General features: G+C 41.3%; 1 protein-coding gene across 7 annotated transcripts in view; it reads right to left on the bottom strand.

The window, feature by feature from the left end:
* RBFOX1 (RNA binding fox-1 homolog 1) overlaps positions 1 to 20,267 on the bottom strand; it is a 2,060,838-nt gene that overhangs the window by 25,623 nt on the left and 2,014,948 nt on the right. For all 7 annotated transcript variants that reach the window (XM_023246535.2, XM_045047971.1, XM_023246513.2 and 4 more), the window contains 2 exons: positions 15,942 to 15,984; positions 11,103 to 11,167 (listed from right to left, as the gene is read on the bottom strand). In XM_023246535.2, the coding sequence (XP_023102303.1) occupies positions 11,103 to 11,167; positions 15,942 to 15,984 (108 nt within the window). The remainder of the gene's footprint in view (positions 1 to 11,102; positions 11,168 to 15,941; positions 15,985 to 20,267) is intronic.

Below are 20,267 nucleotides of genomic sequence, written 5' to 3' on the forward strand. Positions count from 1 at the left end.
AGTGGCTTCTTCCTGCAGAATTTTTTTTTTTTTGGCCCAAATTATTTTTCCCCAAGTTTTACTGAGGTATGGTCGACAAATAAAAATTAGTATATGGGGTGCTGGGGTGGTTCAGTCACTTAAACATCTGACTTTGGCCCAGATTATGATCTCACAGTTCATGAGTTTAAGCCCCACATTGGGCTTTGCACGACAGTGTGGAACCTGCTTGGGTCTCTCTCTCTCTCTCTCTCTCTCTCTCTCTCTCTCTCTCTCTCTCTCTCTTTCTGCCCCTCCCCTACTTGCGCTCTGTCTCAAAATAAATAAACTTTAAAAAAGAAAACTGAATATAATTGGGTTGTAGGTTGTACTTTTTAAAAGAGATGATTTAATATATGTACATATTATGAAATGATCATCACCGTCAAGCTAATCAACATATCCATCATTTCATATTGTTACTTTTTGCGTGTGGTGAGAACACTTAAGATCTACTCCCTTAGCACATTTTAGGTATCCCTATTTTGATATTCCTAAAATGGAAGTCAAGATTTAAAAATAAAACCCTCCATGGTCAAAATATGCTTCTAAGCCAGAAAACTTGCTCCTACAGGAACAAAACAAAATACACCCATCGTTTAGTGATGCTAATGGCAATATCTCATCCTGAGTGTCCTTTAGTGTCAGGTGCTACTTAAGGAGCTCTCTGCTCATGACCACACTAATTCAACAACAACCCAATCAGGCAGGCATCACTCAATAGCCCCACTTTAAAGATGAGGCAGCTGGGGATCAAACAGGTCCCTTAGCTTGCCTGTATTATCTCTATAGTAAGTAATGTTAGCCTAAATCTAAATCCCTGATCATATGCTACAGATGAGCAGCAAAGATTTGGTAAGGCATGCCTCAAAGTAGGTACAGTGATTACAAAAGACTTTGCCTCAAATCCTGAGCAGACAATTTCTACGTTGTGGGCAGCTGAGTAAGGCACAGGTTCCCAGAATGTTAGTGTTACAGGGGTACTAGAGCCTCATCTAAAAATGACTCCCACTTTCAAGTGGATTTAATTTTGTTTGCTCTGGTCTGGATACAGTCAGTGCTTTCAAGTAATACCCTATACTCTAAAATATCTGTCAATGAACAGTTGAGCTATTGAAAACCCCACTCATTTTCACCACCTCTTGTAATTTATGAAGTAATGTTCACCTTCATCTCCTTCTGACTGTAACTGGTATGATGGTCTCCATTTAGCAAATGAGAAAACTGAGGCTCAGTAAACGGAAAAGGAATCCGGTGGGATTTTTCCAGGGTATGGTTTATATCAGCCTGAGGTTATTACACAGTCAATGAGAAAATACTAGCATGAAATCATTTGCGTTATCCAGAAATCTTTAGGGTAAAGAAAATGATCGATCGTGGCCCTAGACTAGTTGGGGGAGGGGGAGTTCCCTCAGGATGGATTGCGAGGGACCTCCAACGATGGATGGTTCTTATTTTCTCACTGAGGGAGGGAAAGTAGAGAAATGACTACAAACCAACAATTTGCTAAGACAAATTCTCCTACATGCTTCAAGCTTTGTAGAATGTCAACCTTGTTTGCTGCATAGGGGGTAGCACTGAAGCTTGCCCTCTATAGGGGTGCTTCTCAAATGTCATCCAAACCACCCGGGGATCTTGAAGGTACAGATTCTGACACAAGAGGGCTGGGGTGGGTTTGAGATTCTACATTTCCCACAAGCTCCTGGTGAGGCCAACTGGGTTGGTGTGGGAACCATGCTTTGCAGGGCTCTTGGGACCCTCACAATGAGCCACTCCAATCTTAAAATTTCAGAATGGACTAAGGCGATCACTCTTTCTCCACTGTTTAATTTTGAGATAGAGAAACTGAAGACAATAATTTAAAGAATAGCAGAGAAACAATCCATCATTCCGGGAAGGCTATGCAGCTGATAGTGTCCGGGATGCATGTTTAACATGCACCCACCTGACCACCTGAGCTCATATCCTACTAACTAAATGTAGCCCACACACCCTCTACCTATGCAGAAACGGTGAAGAAAACATGTCCCTCATCTTTTAATGCAGTTTATAACTTCAAATTACAAAAGTGGACCATGAACAGAGATGGAGATTGAGAGGCTGATCGAAGCATCCAACAATCATGGTTTTCTTTGTAAAGGCATTCTGAGCCTACAAACGCAGTGCAAAGTGCTGATGCAGGTTATCAGATGTTTGGTGTATTTCTATAATCTCAAGTCCAAAGCATTTCAGTTTAAGTGATTACGATAATTAAGGGAAAAGGGTGTTGAGCTTTGATTATGTCTCATCTTTCCACAATCTATTGACCTATTAAAACATTCACACATCCTAATGTGGCAAGAATAAGCCCAGGAACAATGACAAAATTGATGAGTTAGTTACTCCTTACGGAGATTCCCTCAAGCATTCACCTCCAAACTACCGTCTCTCTAATTCCTGATAGTGGTCCCTACTCTAAACGTTTTGTGTTAATTACGTATGAACTACACTATGGTTTTGAGGAGAATTTAATTCCAGAGGAATCAATCACTGTGATTCACGCCAGGGAGAAAATCATGAGAAATCATTTATTTCTGTACAATGACTGTTCACATGCACGTACTGCGCACAAATATGGAAACAGCACAGAGGCCACATTTAAACAGAAATCAGTTCTACTGGGAAAAAATTTAAACTTCTCTCAGAACTTGTTTCGATAACTTTAAAGGAAATACTAGAAATTTTTAGTGAAAAGTTCCCTCTTACCCTAAAAGACAGCCTATAGTGTATTACACAGGGACAAAAAAGACCAAAAAAAAAAAAAAAAAAAAAAAAAAAGCAAAGAAGTAGACCGTGTTCAATGTTTGTCACATTCATGAACTAAGATTATTGTGTGTGTGTTTCCTTCTCCTTGACTGGGAAGCTGTCTTCCATGAGGAGCTCTGTATTTGCTGTGGAAAGGGCTCCTCCAGAGTCTCCGTGTACCCATTCTCCTTGGAAGTTTCTGACCTGCCTCTAGAAAGTACCAGGCTTTCTCACCTGTCTCGAAACCCTTCACAGCTGAAGGATCCTAATGATGCTACTATAGGATAGGTTTTATTTGCTTCTTTGTGGCCTATCAAGTCAATGATCTGCAACCTGAGAAGTGTGTAATTAGGCCATGACATGACCAAAGGAGTTGTTACATCTTGTCTCCTCACTGGCAAAAGTGTCTACCCACATGGCTGTGACAGCTATGGTCTACTGGGTTTGGAATTTCCTTTAATGTCTCCCCAACTCCTTGTTGGTCCAGTCTGTTGACTATTACAGTCTTGGTTCTTTTTTTTTTAACGGCTTCAATTGCATACATATTCATTCAATAGTGCATAGCAGTTGTTAAGAAGCCATTACAGATTTCAGACCAAAGGCAATTAGTTCTTGAAAGAGAAATTTGAGCACTTTTTCTTTTAACCTGTGTGTGTGTGTGTGTGTGTGTGTGTGTGTGTGTGTGTGTGTATGCATGCATGCATGTCTGTAAATTAACAATAGGAGAAACTAAGGAAGTCCATCAGTAACAGCTATATTTATTTTTAGCACCAAGAGCTTTGGGTCCATAAACACGAGTTTCAAAAATCATACTGATGCTACTATCAAGAGTATCTGTCCCCTCCGCTATACCAGAGCCATCTCAATTGTTACTAGATGAAATCACTGTCAATCTACACAGCAGGTGGGCAGAAAAAGTAATTTATATTAGTTATCATAACTTTTGTTTTTTGGTGAAGGCCCAATAGGAACTATTTGATCCATAGGGAAAATAAATTATTGCTGGTTTTGACAACATGAAATTTGACTCATGTTTTCATCATTAACTCATGTCTTAGTTACGACGATTTGAGGATGTAAACATGACTTGCCCTGACTTTGTTAACAATTGCGTAAGGAGGCAGAAACAGCCCAGGACCTGGACTAAAGGACTCTGGGTGTGAAGTCCAGTCTTTGGACATGGAGAATCTGCCTAGGATAAGCATACATGTTATGCCTGATCTGGGACAGTCCAGTTGAAGCTTTCTGTCCCGGACTCATTCCTAATAACAGGACATTCCTTCTCTGTCTCAAGTGTCACATTCTGGACAGTCATTTCTGGGGTCACGCTAACTACACTGCTTCTCTCCTCAGGTTGTGTGTTCTAATGTTCTACACAGTACCAGACACGCAGAGACGCTACCAAAAAAAGTAACTTCAAAATAGAAATAGAAAATCTACATGGTGAAAAGGAAAAAAAAAAGTGTGACAGGGAAGATACTATACTTTCCTTACTTTAAGGAGCGCTGACATATCAAAATCCAAACTTTGGATAACTGAGAAACTGAAGGGCTTATATGGCCCTTCCCCTAAGTAAGTCTGTCTATAACAAAAACAAAGCAAAACCCAACAAATGATTCCTGGAACTCACTGGAGTAAAAAGAATTAGATTTGCATATAATCCTACCTATTAAGTTTTAAAAGGCTTGTCTACGCCATAACTTAGCCCAGTCGGTCTGGCCATTATCTTTCCTAAATGCTTTCAATGACTCCAGAACCTGTTAAGGAAATAACAGATTCAAACTCCTGAATTTTAGAGGTTTGGATGGAGCGACATAACCTAGGTATTTTTGTTTTCCTCCTTCTTGCCATCCAGATTTACAGCTCTTATGGGAACACAGGAAAGTAAAAGACAAGAACACTTTATATAGTGCCCTTTCTGTGCGGAGTATCTCACAGCCATTGTGTCAATACTTCCAAACCACTGTGTAAGGTGGAGTCAATACACCCATACAAGACGAAATGTCATGTGAAGAAATTACTTCTCAAGATTGTTCCAGTGAAATGCGACAGAGCCTAGTGATTAAGGGCACATTCTTTAGCTTCGGAGCTGAGCTGAAGAAAACTTGCCCACTCTTCGAAGCCTTGCCTTCCCAATCTGTAAAATGGAAGGGCCACATCAATTTTACAGCATCCTTGGATGGCTCAATGGCACTGTATTTGGAAAGCACATAGCACAGTGCCCTGCACTGGTCAGGATTCCATACAGAGCCACTGTTACTACTGCTATGCTCATAATTGTATTATCACGGTTAGAGAGGATTTGAATCCAAGTTTGCTAGCCTACCACCTCCAACTTCCAGAAGACTTAATAAATAAGGCAAAGAATACAGTCTGCTATTTCCAACTAGTGAACATATTAACGGGAGCACTGTCATATATATCGCCAGTTTTATTGAAGAAACGTATTTTCGTCTGGTTTCTGTGCTGTGTAATGGGAAGCTCACAGACAATGTATGTTTCTTTCTAGTTACCCTAAAGCTGCCTAGAATAATTAGCTTCATTCACCCTCTCTCCTCCTGAGGGGGACCCTGACTTGCTGGAAAAAAAAAAGAAACCAAATGAATCAGTTAAGAAAGTGCACTTTAAACAAAAAGATGAAAAAGAATGTAAGTAAAAATAATAATATATTACATATTTATATATTATTTCTCTCTCTCTATATATATATATACATACATATATATATGTATACATATGTATATATATGTGTATATATATATATATATATATACACACATACATATATATATACACACACGTATGTATTTCAGCTTGGTGTTCTAATTCTGAAAGCTGAATGTGCCTTTCTGGGCACTGGGATAGTAGGATGTAAATAAAGGCATTAGCGACTCATTTCTGTGACATTTCCATTACAAGTTGACAGAGCATCTTTTCTTGAATTGCAGAACCCTGGAGAGCTTATCAGGGCAAGTGGAAAAAAGCAGAAAAGAGAACTAAAATCAAGAACAGCTTCGACAAGGTAGGGTCAACAAAGGTACAGAGAGAGAACTGCTGTTTGCTGCTCTGTTTTGACTCAACAGGTAAGAATCTAAATCCAAACCAGTTTCCTTCTGACCCTGGATCCCTGTCTCAGCTGGGGAGATGCCATGGGATAGACACACTCCTATCGCCATCAGTCTCCACGACCTGGGCCATCAGCTTTTTTTTTTAATTCATCTGAGAACCACCCCTGGCATTAAGGTTTATAATGCACTAACTCTACTTTTCAACAGTGGTCTCAGAGGAAAAAAAAATTGAAAATGTAAAAATCTAATAGGAAGGCTACTATAGAGCTGCCAGCATTTATTTTGCCAAGTAAAAACATTAAAAACAAAATTGCATAAAACATGAAAAAAACAAAAAACAAAACAAAGCTCCCATTTTCTGTTGTCATCGTTTTGTAAAAGATAAGCTCTCTGTATTGACATCTAAGAAGCATGGCTAATGCCTGACCGGTCCCAGGAGTGGCCTTCCTTCCTCACTCCCTCCCTCCTTCCCTCCTTTCTCCCTTCATTCCTCTTCCTTCCTCTCCTCCCTTCCCTCTCTTTTTCTTCCACTCTTCTGTTCTCTGTTTTCCTCTCTCATTTTTCTCTCTTCCATCTAACCACCTGTGTATCTATTTATCATCTAACTTTCCATCCATCCACCCATCCACCCACCCACGCATCCATCTATCCATCCACCCATGTATGTATGTATGTATGTATGTATGTATCTATCTATCTATCTATCTATCTATCTATCTATCTATCTATCTATCTCTATCACCCATATAAATTCAAATAGGGGTAGACCAACTTCTCCATGACCTCAAAGACATGCCTACTTATCCTTATTGACTTTTAAAAAAGAACTACTAATCTATTTCTCTCTGAAATAGAAACTTCTATTAATAGGTTATGACTATCACATTAAAAAAATGTTCTAGATGTGGCTTATGACTGCCTGAATTTGACAAGTCCTGACCTCCTTATATTAAGATTTACCTGGATTCTCTCAGGAGTCTTTTGTGAGGGCCTAAGACACAGCTGTGTGTGTGTGTGTGTGTGTATGTTCATTTAAGCATATGTGTATATAGACACACAACATACACACATATATATGAAGTGTGTGTGTGTATATGTATGTGTGTGTGTGTGTGTGTGTGTGTGTGTGTATTTCAAATGCAGAGGGCAAGATTACTGATTCTAGGGCATTTTAACTACTAAGCTACGAAACTGCCAATATTCCATTTTTTTGTCACACAAAATGTTTTCAATGAAACTTTAAGGTCTCAAAAAACAAATGAACAAAAAAAGTAGAAAATAAAAGAAACAAAACCTTGTTGCATGTTGTCTCTATTGCTCAGGCTAGGGGCACCTGTGAGGCTGGGGCTATAACTGTTATGTCCAAAGTGGCTGACTTTGGGGGATCTTCAAAGGAAACACATGTCTTACGTGAAAGAAGAAATGGCCCTTGGTAACTATCAGTGCAACGGGATCGTTATGAAATCTCCGAGCGAACCACTCTGCATTACTTTCTTCTCTGGCTGATCAGACCCTTAGTTCCCTTCTGCACTAACGTGGGGGACGTTCTCATGCACTGGTTGTTAGGAGATGTTAGAATGTTTAGCAAGCAGGACAAGCAATGACAAATATCTGCCTTTCTGGAGAGAGAACATTTTCATCAAAGCTATAGACACATCATACATACATCCCCAAATATTTGTGGCACAAGTCCCTGAATAGGGAATATCCCCTCCCGCCCCACTTTCTGGTTTGGCTGCTCACAGATGCATCAACAACCAAGTCATAAAACACAAAGAAACCAAGAGCCAATCCATAAAGAGAAGCCTACCCCCAGGCTTAATTCAAGCAAGCCATTCATCGAGCTAATGTGATGGTGGACCTGTCAAATCCAGAACGCATCACGGACACATCAGCAACACCAAGTGGCATGCAATGACCAGATGACCGTCGGCCCCACTGCCATGCTTTGATTGGTTCAAGCTCAGAAAACAATCCCCTTTGAGAGTTTGGACAGTTGGCTTTCCCTAAATCAAAGTGAGATTAAAAAGGAAGGTTTGGTGAAGGCAAGTGCTTACCAAAGGTTTTCTAAATGCCAAGGAAATACGTTTGCCTATTCCCATTAAATTCGTCAGTGAGACTATACAATTACCTAGTCCAGGCAGGTCTGTTTCTTTTGGGGAAATCTCTGCCCACACCAGATGGTCTTCATTCTGGAGGTCAGCAGTCAGAAACTCTCAGGGTGCTCCCAGATAATCAGCATGTGATCATGTAACCAAGAAGATGATGGGGCAGGGAGTTGCAAGGGACCCATCAAGGACCTTCTGGACAGTCCTGAGGTTACTGGGGTTCAACATTTTCCAAAGGTCCCTGAATCTTTAATTTGACGAGGGCTTAGTTTGTGCTGATAAAAGGCAAAATTCTACCAACGGGGGACATCAAACTTCTTTCGCTTTCCACATGCCTGAGGAGCAAATCTCATGATTACAAGTAAAGTTCGTTGCGGCTTCTCTTTTCACTTAGTTGACAGCCAGTGAGCATCACCAAAATGCTCTCAATTCCAACTGATTTTGCTTCCTATCCTGAAGGAGTTTCTTTGGGTTAAGAAGTTTTACTCTTTGTCATCCTGCCTGTCTTCCAGACGAGAGGAACTGAGAAATCTATCATGGCTGATACTGCACTGTGATCGTGTAAAAATAAATTATTACACAACTGCCCTGAGATAAATTCTAGAAACTTGGCATCTTCCATCTGGATTCAAAACCTATTCTGACAATTTCATATTTTCCCCAAACGTGTGTCTTCTATCAAAGGGAAGGGTCTTCCTTCTCTTTACCTGCTTACTGAAAATATAAGGAAGTACCATCATGTCATAAATACATTTTGCAAATCGAACCAGAAATATCATTTTAAAGATTGTTTTCTGGCAATTTACCTACTCCTGCATTTACCTCAATGCAATAATCCCATCTGTGGCAACTGTCTTGCTTGCAATAAAGTTAAATAGGGCTAGCGATCAATTTCTACAGCAACCAAGAAGACCCAATGTATATGAACAGCATGAGGCCAATTACATGGACAAGAGTATATTTACTTGGTTTCTTCCACTGAAACGATTCCTCTAAAGTGGGAATTGTAGGGCTACTCAAGATTTACCAATCCAAGAATGAGGGCAATTTTCAGTAGGACACGTTGCCAATGAGAAATATGAGTAATATTAAAAATAACAGATTTTATACACATATTTGCACAGGGTGACCCCCAATGCAACATCATTTTAACTTAATTTTCAAATGAATGCCAATAGAGATGGCCAGATTCTCAAGTAATTCTATCTAAGAACAGTATTAAATATTGTTTATTTTTCAAAAAGTGTCTAGGTTGGTCTTATTGAAGAAGGCAATTTAAAGTATATCTTTGTAATTAACCTTTTTCCAACCTGGGGGAAGATGCACTTATACTGAGAAGATAAAAATCCAAAGAAATAAATCCGTGTAAGATTCTCATAATTATACAGCAGACTAAAGTTACTATGATTATAATTATATACAAAGTGGGTGTTTGAGAATTTAGCATCTAGAGATATTTTCATAAAAATAATTAAGGGTTGGAGATAAAACACATCACAATTGATACTTTGTGAATCTTCAGTGTGCAGAATTTAATAGCATTAAGACTTTTCATTTGTAGAATGAGTTCGAGGATTTCAAGATTAACATCATTTTATTAGCTTTATTGACCCTCTCTAGTTTCCTAATCCGGTGTCAAAGTGGATTGAAGACAGTAACGTACGGAAAACGTATTTTGCATCTTAGTGAAAGATTACTGGGTAACTGGATAATTTATGCATTTAGAACTGTATCTTGATGTTGTGTGGATTTCTTTAGAGGCTCCCTCCGGCCTTGGGAACTCGTTATGGCTGTTTCTAAGAAAGTAGTAATGAAACCTGCACACAACCAGATAGCGATCTCCCTCCTTTCTTGCCAAAGAGCCGTTTATTGCAAGTGTAGGCATGGGGATTTCAAAGTGCAGCTTTTGGGGTTCAGGAGTTGATTTTGCTTTCTTCTACCTTGGAAGAAATCTGCAGCTACATCGAGCTCACAACACATCTCGTGAGAAATGGAATGGGGCCGCAGAAAAAGCACACCACAGCAAACCAAGAGAGGAACTAAGTCACAACAGGCCAGGGAGGAAGGAGAACCAGAGGCTGCCGACACTTCCCATTCAGGGGTCAAGTACATTGCCCGCTTACCTGTCTGACCCAGCATGCCTCAGCCACACATGCAAATTGTTACCATTACTGTTTTATTCATGAGACGTATTTTTAAATTAAAAGAGTCATTACCAAAAATAAGCACCCTCGATCACATTTGTGCATGCAGAGCTTCTGAACATTCACGTTTATGTCCTCAGAAAACAGAGCCAACGAGTTGCATTCAATATGGAAACGCACGCTTTGTTTTTTTTTCAAGGCACCTACACAGGAATAGCTGTGGCTTGCCATTTCAGAAACCCAGTTATCTGTTAAGCCTGGGTAATGGGTCATCAAGCTCCCCTCCACCCCCCCCACCCCCACCCCCACCATCCATTCTGACTTCTGCATTTCTTAAACCCACTCGGTCCCTTCCACTGCCAGTCTTAACATGTGGTGCACGTTACGAATAAATGTTGGCTTATCTTAGTAGGATCGGACACTGGGACTGCCAAAAAGAGTGAGTCATCTTAGGAATGCCAGATACATCTCCCCCATTCCTTTGTTCTAGATTTAAAACGTGCAGTGGAGGGAATGCTTTACTGGGTGTAAAACGTTGTAAAAAAAAAAGAGGGGGGCACCAGGTGCTCGAAATTGAGGGAAACCTGTAGGATCGTCTTCTTGGGGTTCTTCCTACGAGTTAGATGAAACCGTGGCTGCTTGTTACGCAGAAGACTGTGGAAAGACTGTACAGGGACTGTATGTGTGTGCATGCAAGGTGTGCTGTTACAGGAATGGAGAGATCTGGAAAGCAACTCTACTTGGACCAGACATAGCAATTCTGTGTTTCAAGCAGAGAGGGCAAGAGTTTAGGATGGTCTAGGCTTGACTGTTCATCGTCCCTCTACATGGCGCCGTTTCCCTTCACGGTGGGACCTGACTTTTTGGGCGCTGCCTCCCCAGAACTCATGCATTTGCACCAAAACCAGACGAGAATCTCGTCTCCCGCCAGCTAAGTTCATTTCCAGGTAGTTGTCAAGCAGAAGAAGGGAGACTCTTACCTGTCACTGTAGGCAGCGGCAGTGGCAGGGGTAGGCTGGGCGTAGCGGTATGCAGCGTAACCACCCTAAAACGCAAGGAGAAATCGGACTTAGGAATGCACAGGAGCCCAACACAGGGGCGCCCAACTGGGAGACCACACCAGAACAGCAGTTACCCACATCCACCAGTCTAACGTGGAGGTTAATGAAAGCTTAGTACCAGAGCGAAGAACAAAACACACTGGAGAGACAGGGGCTTGGATACCAACCCCAGCTGGATGTTAAAAGTTAGCGATTGTGAGCATATCCCAGAGGAAGAACCCACATACCCTTCTAAAGAGATGTACCTACATGGTTAATGGTGATCGTCTTGGGGTGGGGAGGATTACGGGGGATTCTTTAAACAGTCTTTATACTTTGCTGAACTTTCCAGAGTTTCAAAAATGATTATGCTTTCCCTTTACTTATTAGCTACTAACTTAGGCTTCATTCAAACACTCCTTGATTACTTCCTTGAAAATCCAATGTAGGCTGAGCTAATGCCCTCCTGTGTTGCATTTGTATTTATAAAAAAAATAATGCTTTGATTGAAAGTTTATTAGTAATCTCTTGCATATGTAGCTGTTGAACCACTGAGGCAATTAAAGAAGACTGTGTGTAGCTTTCTAAGTGTTGCATAATTATTTAAAAAAATGGAATGGTGAACACTTCTTAAAAATTCTGTCTTTTCTGCTAAAGATATAACACTGGTTCAGATAGGGAATTTGTTTGGTGTGGAAAATATGATAAAGCTTTCCAATTTGTAAATAAAATCATTAAGAAAAAAACCTGAAAAAAATAATTAACATTTAGTTGCATGTACCAGCAAATGCAATTGTTCAATTAAGCAGAGGACAAGCAAATGGTCATATTCGAAAGGAATTGTGTTCAGTGGAGCATTGATTATCAAACTGTGAAAATAACTGAGCTTGCTTAGCAGACCACAGCAATACATCAACCACTGTCGAATGATCTCAGCACAATTAACAAACAGGATCCAGTCTCGACCGGTAACATTGGGACCACTAGGGTTCTAATTAGAATTCACAGTCCCATAATCCTCTGGGAAAACAGTTCTCACCCTCTCCATAAAGTGGCAGCTCTGAACAGACTGATGTGTTAGAGGACAGTGAACAGCAAAGTCACTCATGTGTCAGAGGGGACCTAACAACAAAATCGGGAGTGGGGGGGTCTGTTACATTTAGCTCCACGTATAGGAGACAGCTGAGTTGTAGGACAAGGAGATCAATGCTACAAAAAACATCTTTCAGAATGTAGACAAAGTGGTCTCAATAATTTATTTCTACCCTCTTCTAGCAACAGCTAACTTTCAGGATATATCTGCCACCTCTAATGTAGCAATTCGAAAATCTAGTCTGTCCTTAGAGAAACTTGTTCTTTGGATCAGCCCTGGAGAAGGCACACACATCCAAGACATCCTGACAGAGTCACCAATCATTTGGAGCCAGTATTACAAAAAAGAAAAGAAAAGAAGTCTCCCTTGAACAATAACATGGAAGCTACAAAAAAAAACACCAGGTCTTATCCAGACACCACCTGGTGTTCCAAACACCGTGTTCTCTAATTAGGAAACAGGGAAACTCATTAGATGTACTGAGGAGTTGTAAAACCAAAGCAGTTGTCACACCAGCACCAAGCTCAAGACAGAGAATGATGGGCCGAGGGGAAATTAGGTCACCAGATTTCTACACTTGTTCTTTTTATCTGCTTGTCCATCTCCTTGGCTTTCATGATGTGTCCGGAAAGACACAGGTGTGCAGGTGTGTGTATTAAACAATGAGGTAGAGAGGGGCTGAAGATAGCTCTCTGATTGCTAGGAGGCGCTAACTACCACCAGCTGAAAGGTTTGATGGAGACAAAGTGGTGGGTGGGTGTGTGTGTGTGTTTTCTCCCAGAATAAAAAGCAAAAGCCATTGCAAAGGTATCTGCATCGAGGGCCGTGTAAATCAGTCATGATTTGTGACTGTGAATTTGGTCCCAGCAAAGATTTCTAGCAACAGACCCTTGCAAGAAACCTCTGGGTTTGCACTCTGTTTGTGTTCCCAACTTCTGTGATCGTTTCCACTGGTGAAAGTGGGCAGCAAGTTTGAGAAGTGGAGACAACAGCTGCAGTGGAAATAGCAGATGATGAAAATGAGCATCACTGATGGCCAGTCGGTATTCACTGTATGCACATAAAATGGATGTGTGTGCCATTGGGATCCTTGTGCACAACCGATGTGCTTGTCTATGAAGCTTTGGGAAGGGCCATCCACCCCACTGTTTTCACATGACTTGCCCATGTAAGGAGAATAAGTGTGTGTTTTTATGCAAGACAGGTACAGATGGTCAATACCTTGACATGTGTCTTTGTCATTCAGGAAGCTGCTTACTAGCATTCCCTATTTAAAAGTCAAGGTCACAGTGTGTTGAAGTCTGTGGAGTCAGTGGAGCCTCTGACCTTAAGCCGTGGTCTCCTTCCTGACCAGTAGGCCTGTTGGTGATGATGGCAATGCTCTACATCTGTGCCGTCCAGGACAGTAGTCCCTGGTCCTTGGTGACTATCGAACACCAGAAAAGTGGCTAGTGGAGCAAACTGAATTTGTACTGTGTTTAATTTGAGTTCATTTGAATTTACATGCAAAGGGCCACATGGGGATGGTGGCTTCAGTGCTGGACAGTCCAGGTCTGTGAGATCCATCACATAGGTACTCAGTGGAAAAAGGAAAAGGATTAAGTGGCTTGATCCCACCACATCTCTCCATTACATTGTTTTCCTTTGCTATTTTTCTTCTGTACAAAATCCGTATTAGGGGAATAACAGAGTTGTGTATTAACTCAGTGTATGTGTGCATACACTGTAAGATGATCAAAAAATACAAATTGCTTTAATTTGCCTTGCTAACAGGTGACTCTAATCAATTTTATTGCTCCATATTTTGCAGCTCGCTGAGCAGAGCCAGAGCTCCTCCAAGGTTCTGTGCTAACGTCTGAAAAAGGAGCGCTCATTTCCATTTGCTGGCACCAAAGGATGTTCATGTTGAAACCAGTCTTCCCGACGTTAGGACAAAAACGCATCCGTGACAGTGAGATTTTTCCCACCGCCAAGCCAAATGATAAGCGTAACATAGTTCTGTACTCCCTACTCATAAAACATCCTCCTAAACAAGCTGTAAATGAGACCTTATATAAAATATAAATTTTAAATGGCCATTATGAATCCGCACTCCACCCTCCACCCCAAACCTCTGCTGCCACCACCAGACGTGGCCACAAAGACCCTGACTGCTGTTGTCTGAAACATTTCTTTTGCTAGCAGACGTCCTCTGGAGGTTGGGCACATTACTGATTAAGGACCTCTGATGGTGCTCCAGCAAAACGTTTTCAAAACTGTGCTTCGTGGGATACTAGCTGGGGTAGGAAAAGGAACCTTTCCCAAATAGGTCTGGGAAGTGCCAAGTTAATTAAGAGGAAACTGGCTATTCCATTTGTGGAACTTCCTAAAACAATACTGCTGAGCACTGTAGACCCTCAGTGCATCTGAGTCATTCAACAAAGGAAATCACATTTTTTACCTTAAAGCATACTTTTTGACAAAGATGTTCTAATGTCCTAATGGTGAATGACTTAGGAAGAGAGGCAAAATGTGTACTGCAGGGGACATAGGGTACAAAGGGTTGTCTCGTGTGTGTGTGTGTGTGTGTGTTTCCCTTCAGTTTCACCATATAAAGTAGCAGTGGGCTTGATCCCAGACAGAAACACCCTAGCTTCTGAGAATACCCAAGGATCTCACTTTGTGCTAACCACAAATATACCAGAATACACATATATATCTCAATATGTGATTTACTGAAACTACATTTATAAAAACATTTGCAAAATGAAACACTTCAATAATCACTCCCTAATTTATGTGCCTCATACATTCAGTAGTTTTTGAAGTGTGGCAATGAAAGTCAGTTTTCTCAAAATGTAAAAATAAAAGTTGATCTTGGGAATTTAAATTATTTTGTTCTCTCCTAGATCCAAGTACCCCTTTTTCATACAGATTTCTCATTAAAACCTGATGAATTCTCATGGTTAAAAAAAAAAATAATGCACTTTCTTAATGGACTTAATACAGAGCAAAAAAAAAAATGAGAATTGTATGTTACAGGGAAATCCATGTAATAAAACTCCCACTGATCATCCTTAGCTTTACATTCTTCTTTCATTTTATTTGACAGTTTTAATGTTGGTTATAGACCATATTGGGAGACTCGGCCAGCTACACTCCAATGGATGTGTTGGCTCTTTTTTCTTCCTACAAATTGGTTCATTTGGGGGTTGCTTCAGCAGTGAGTAATAGGGTTGAAAGCTATAGCAATAGGTGTGAAATAAATTTGTAAGAAGCTACAATGAAACCAGGGAAAGTTATGTTAGCTGTACAGACCCTCAATGCTGGATGAATTTTTCTCTTAACCATTCTAGTTGACTCCAGGAACCTACTACAAAATTATCCAGACAACTGATGACAATGAAACATTGCAATTCTTTTCACTGAACTTATATTAATTGAGTGTAGACACATTTTAAGCCCGGAAATTTATAGCCAAGTCAGACCTCCACTTGGATACACTCATGATCTAGCAAACAAGGGAAATCTTAGGATATGCATCTCTATTCTGGAAGCATTCACATCGAAACTGGAAAATTCAGTTAAGTCTTTCCTCCTTCTATGTTAGAGAACATCTCCCCTCCCCAGAATTGTCTTGTTAGTAGGATTTCACAGCAAACCCACAATCATAGTGATGAGTTTTTCCACCAGTCGGGATTTCATACCTGCAGCAATTTATTGCCATACACAGGCTCTTGATACACTACTCTATAAGGAAACAGAAATGTAATGTTTTCAATGCAAAAATGAAATAAATAAAAGAAAATGCATAAGTCAGACAGAAATTCCAGAGCAATTCATTTACAAGTTTGCTTCTCTTACTTCCCTAAGATCTGAGATTGACCCATCAAACCCAAAGAAGAAGCAGGTTTTAGTTTGCAAATCTCTGTAACCCAAGGTATCGAGAAGGTCTCGGAGGTAGGGATCGAACCATACTGATTATATCTGGGTTATAACCTGTGTTTATTTTTAAAGAAGAGAAAAGGATACTTTCATGGCTTCTTATCTTTGTAAGCATATTGCAACAGTTCAAATGAACTATTTCAAATTTCTCTTGTTATCTCACGATTAGAATTTTCTGGAATACCTGAGGATTTAGCTTTGATGCCTAGTGATCGAGACAGTTAAGATGACAGTACAGAGCAACCCTAACTGTATCAATCCTTTTTTTAAAATCACTATCAAATAGCAGAGAGCACAACTGAATTTTGTGAATTAATGAATCACACTGAAGCTACCAAAGCTACTTTAAATCTACATGACCAACAAAACGATGTGTGTGAATGTGTCTAGACAAGCTGATTATATATATATATATATATAATATATATATATTTATATTATATATATATATATTTTATATGCATATAAAACCCCTTTGACAGAGTGGGATGTGATTTTTGGATGTGAGAGTTTTTTGTGGGTGAACCTAATCTTTCTTGTGAGTGGTTCCAATTTAAAGTGAAATTCTGGGGGATGCTTGGGTGGCTCAGTCGGTTGGGTGTCCAACTCTTGATTTTAGGCTCGGGTCATTATCCCAGGGGCATGAGATCGACCCTACATCAGGCTCTGTGCTGGGCACAGAGTGTGCTTGAGATTCTCTCTCCCTTTCCCTCCATACCTCCCCTGCTTGCAGTCTCCCTCTCAAATAAAATAAATAAAAAAGGGAAATTGTCCAGTTCCAGGGAAGACACTGAGGTGACAGAATATTGTAAGAGATTTAGGGACCTGCCTCATAAAGGTATGTGTGTGTATGTATCTTAACCTTTCCTTAAGTTTCCTCTTTAGTCAATCTAGGCCTGTGGACCTATGCATGTCAACGCTCTATGGAAGAGCCTAGAGCTGGGAAGTCCAATCACGTGGGCTCAGACTTCAGTGTGAATGAATGTTTCTGGACAAATCATTTCATCTCTTTTTGGGGGCGGGGGTGGGGGGAAGTTTCCTCCTCTAAAAACAAAAGTGGAGGTAATGGGTATTGTGATTCCTCCCTTCCAGGGCTGAGGAGAGGAGGTAAAGGCAGGAGGGGCTGAGCATCTTTCTTGTCTCCTGTAGCAAATGCTTAACTTCTTGGTGGGTGGTTGCCCCCAGGGTGACTGACCTGCCTCATCATGCCCACCAGACTCTGCAGCTGGCTTCCACAGCAAGCAGGGTCCCAGGAATAAAGACTAGGGTTTTATTTGGATAAGCTCTGCATTCCAGCTCTCTGTGTTTACATCAGGGAAATTAAGACACCTCTTTAAGATACATGGATGGCAGAATGACATCATTTCAGAAATAATTGTCTTCAGCCATGGTTTCAGCTAGGAACTTGTAACAGAATTTAAGAATAACGTAAGCGTGCAGTGGCATCTCGAGACGTATCTGCTAGGCAGCCTCATGGCCACATGGACTGCTGCAAAGCTTAGGGCTTTCTTATAAAAAGGGAGCGTGGTTAAGATTTCTATCATATATCAGTGTTTCTCTCTTTTTCTCTCTGCCCTCCCAACTTGTCTTCTCTTCCCTTTTTCCCATTTCTCCTCAGTCTCGCCCTACTTTCCACTGAGTTAGTACATTCTTCTTAAACAGCGCTATTATAAACATCCTTATTAACATTTTCAATAGTTATCATTTGATCAAATGCCATACCCTCGGATAGCTCCCTGAGCCAGTGAAGGCACATGTCTGGCTAAATGCAGTTGAGCCACATTTACTGTCAGCCCCGTGGCCAATTCTGGTCTTGTGAGATCCATAGCTTTGCCCCTAAACAGGATGGATCGCTTTGTAGGTCCAGGGGACTTGGCCCTTCTATGTCAACTTTCCAACAGGTTGTCAAGATCCCACGGGTCACTTCTACTAACTTACTTATTTGTTTTCTTTAACCTGACTCACTTTTTCATGAAAAAAAAAAAAAATCAGTGTGCAGTGCTAAGCGATAACAGTGAACTTACAGATTTGATATGCTAGTTATGTAAGCTAAATTCCTATCTTTTGAAATAAAAGTCTGTGTGTGTGTGTGTATGTGTGTGTGGCATGTCCTTGGGTGGAAGGGACCCAGGTAATGACCTTTTATGCCATCCTTCCTGACCTGAAAACCGGCTACATCCTCTCTGATGAGTGGCCTTCCACACTGGGTATGAGCATGTGCCCTGTGGCCAGAGTCCATGCCTCTACTGCAGGGCTGGGGCCCTGAATAGGATGCTGTTCCTGTGCCCTCAGCCCAAATGAGCTTCCCAGGCTATGGCCTTCGCTTCTGGCTCACAGCACCCCACAACAAATCGAACTGTTCCTGCCATTTTAGGGCATTTGTGACCACTGCTCCTTCTCTCCCCAATCCTCTTTGAAAAGCTGAAGCAGGAGTGGCTCATTCTAGACTGGAGGCAATGGCTTGCCCATTGTAGGGGTCCTTCAGGTGTTTTCTATCCTCTGTGCTCCGGTGGGACTGAGAAAAGTCCAAGGGCTCCCCCATCAGGTGGGAGGGATAGAAAGACAGAGCACGACAGAGGGAAGGGGCGGAGAAAGCAGGTGCAGAGAAAAGACTGTGGTCTGCTGGCTGTGTTATGATAGCTGCTGAGCTACTGCCAAAGTGTCAGGGTGGACAGCAATGGGTAGGAACTGGTGGGTGGCCTTGCCTGCACCGTCCTTAAAAGTAACTTAAGCTAGAAGCTTATGACTCCACCCAGCAAAATTAAGAAGAAACAGAATGTTTAAACCTATTAGAGGCGACCCACATATCTAACACACGTCCCCAGGACCTCCCAGGATTGCCCCAACCCTATTTATTGTGCACTGTTTGAATGAGATTGAAGGAGCAAGCCAGAAGTTTCCTTTACCTACAAGAGAACCTCGCATGCTTTTCTATGAACCGTGTTAATCATAATTTCTTTAAGAAATGGAGCACTGGGAACATTTCTAGCCATCAGGGCATACTGTTACCTCAAGGAAGGCAGGGGTGGCAGCTTGAAAAAGCACATTCGAGACTGTCATATACTTCTAGCCAAAATGAATCCTGCTCCGTAGACTTTAAGAGTGCAGGAAATATTCTCATTCCTTGGTTTCCTTAATCCATGTAAGGCCATCAACAAGCCATTGTTTTGCTGCAACAGGTGGTCTAATTTGTCACTGTGCCTACGGACATGCACCACCTGGCAGCAATAGTCTGAACTTGGCATCTTACACAGAGCAGAATACTCAGGAAGGTCTGCAAGATCTGAGCTACCCTCTTGGAAAGAGGACAGAAACACGTGCTGGGTAAAACAAGGCTCGGAGTTCCTCTTTCAGTAAGTTTTTCTGTCCCCTGATTGCCTATTTGGAACTACCCTCTGAAAACTCGTATTGTTATGTAATATGAACAGTGGGAAAAGGAGATAATTTTTTTTTTTTTTTTTTTGGCTAGACAAAGAGTTTTCTAAATACTGACACAAGGAAGCAACGTGTTGAAGAAACAGTGTCCCCTCACATAATCCCTTCATGTGGGGGCACCCAGCCACCTGCGGGGGCTGCAGCACTAGGCCCGGCAGGCTTTGCCCAGATACGATGAATTCGTGGGAAACAAAGCCTCTAAAGGCACTCAAAGCACAAAGGGACTTTTTTGCAGATTTCCTCCCTGAACAGACTATATCTTGCTGCCTTAGTCTGGGAGCTGGCACATTTGCTCCCTTCTGAGTGTCTCTGGTCCCTCCTTTTACCTTGTTCTCATGGATTCTCATTCGTAGTCTCCAGTGCCAACAGACAGAGACACATCTGGCTGCTACTCTTACTAGCACGTTCTTTCCCAGGGTCTGGGAACCTACATGCCTTCACGTGGCTCCTCCTTCCTGCCTTTCACACATCTGGGAGACAAGGGAAAGACACCCATTGGAAATATCCACAGGGCAGAACAAATTAATAATTCAATAAACTGCTGTCATTTTGCAAATGAGGAAACTGAGGCACGGCGAGGCAGACACTCAATAAATGACCGCTAATACGATATTGTTGTTGTCAGTTAGGCTTACTAACACGTTCTTTTCCCC

The sequence above is a fragment of the Felis catus genome, chromosome E3 (assembly GCF_018350175.1).
Source record: "Felis catus isolate Fca126 chromosome E3, F.catus_Fca126_mat1.0, whole genome shotgun sequence".
Classification (NCBI taxonomy): domain Eukaryota; kingdom Metazoa; phylum Chordata; class Mammalia; order Carnivora; family Felidae; genus Felis; species Felis catus.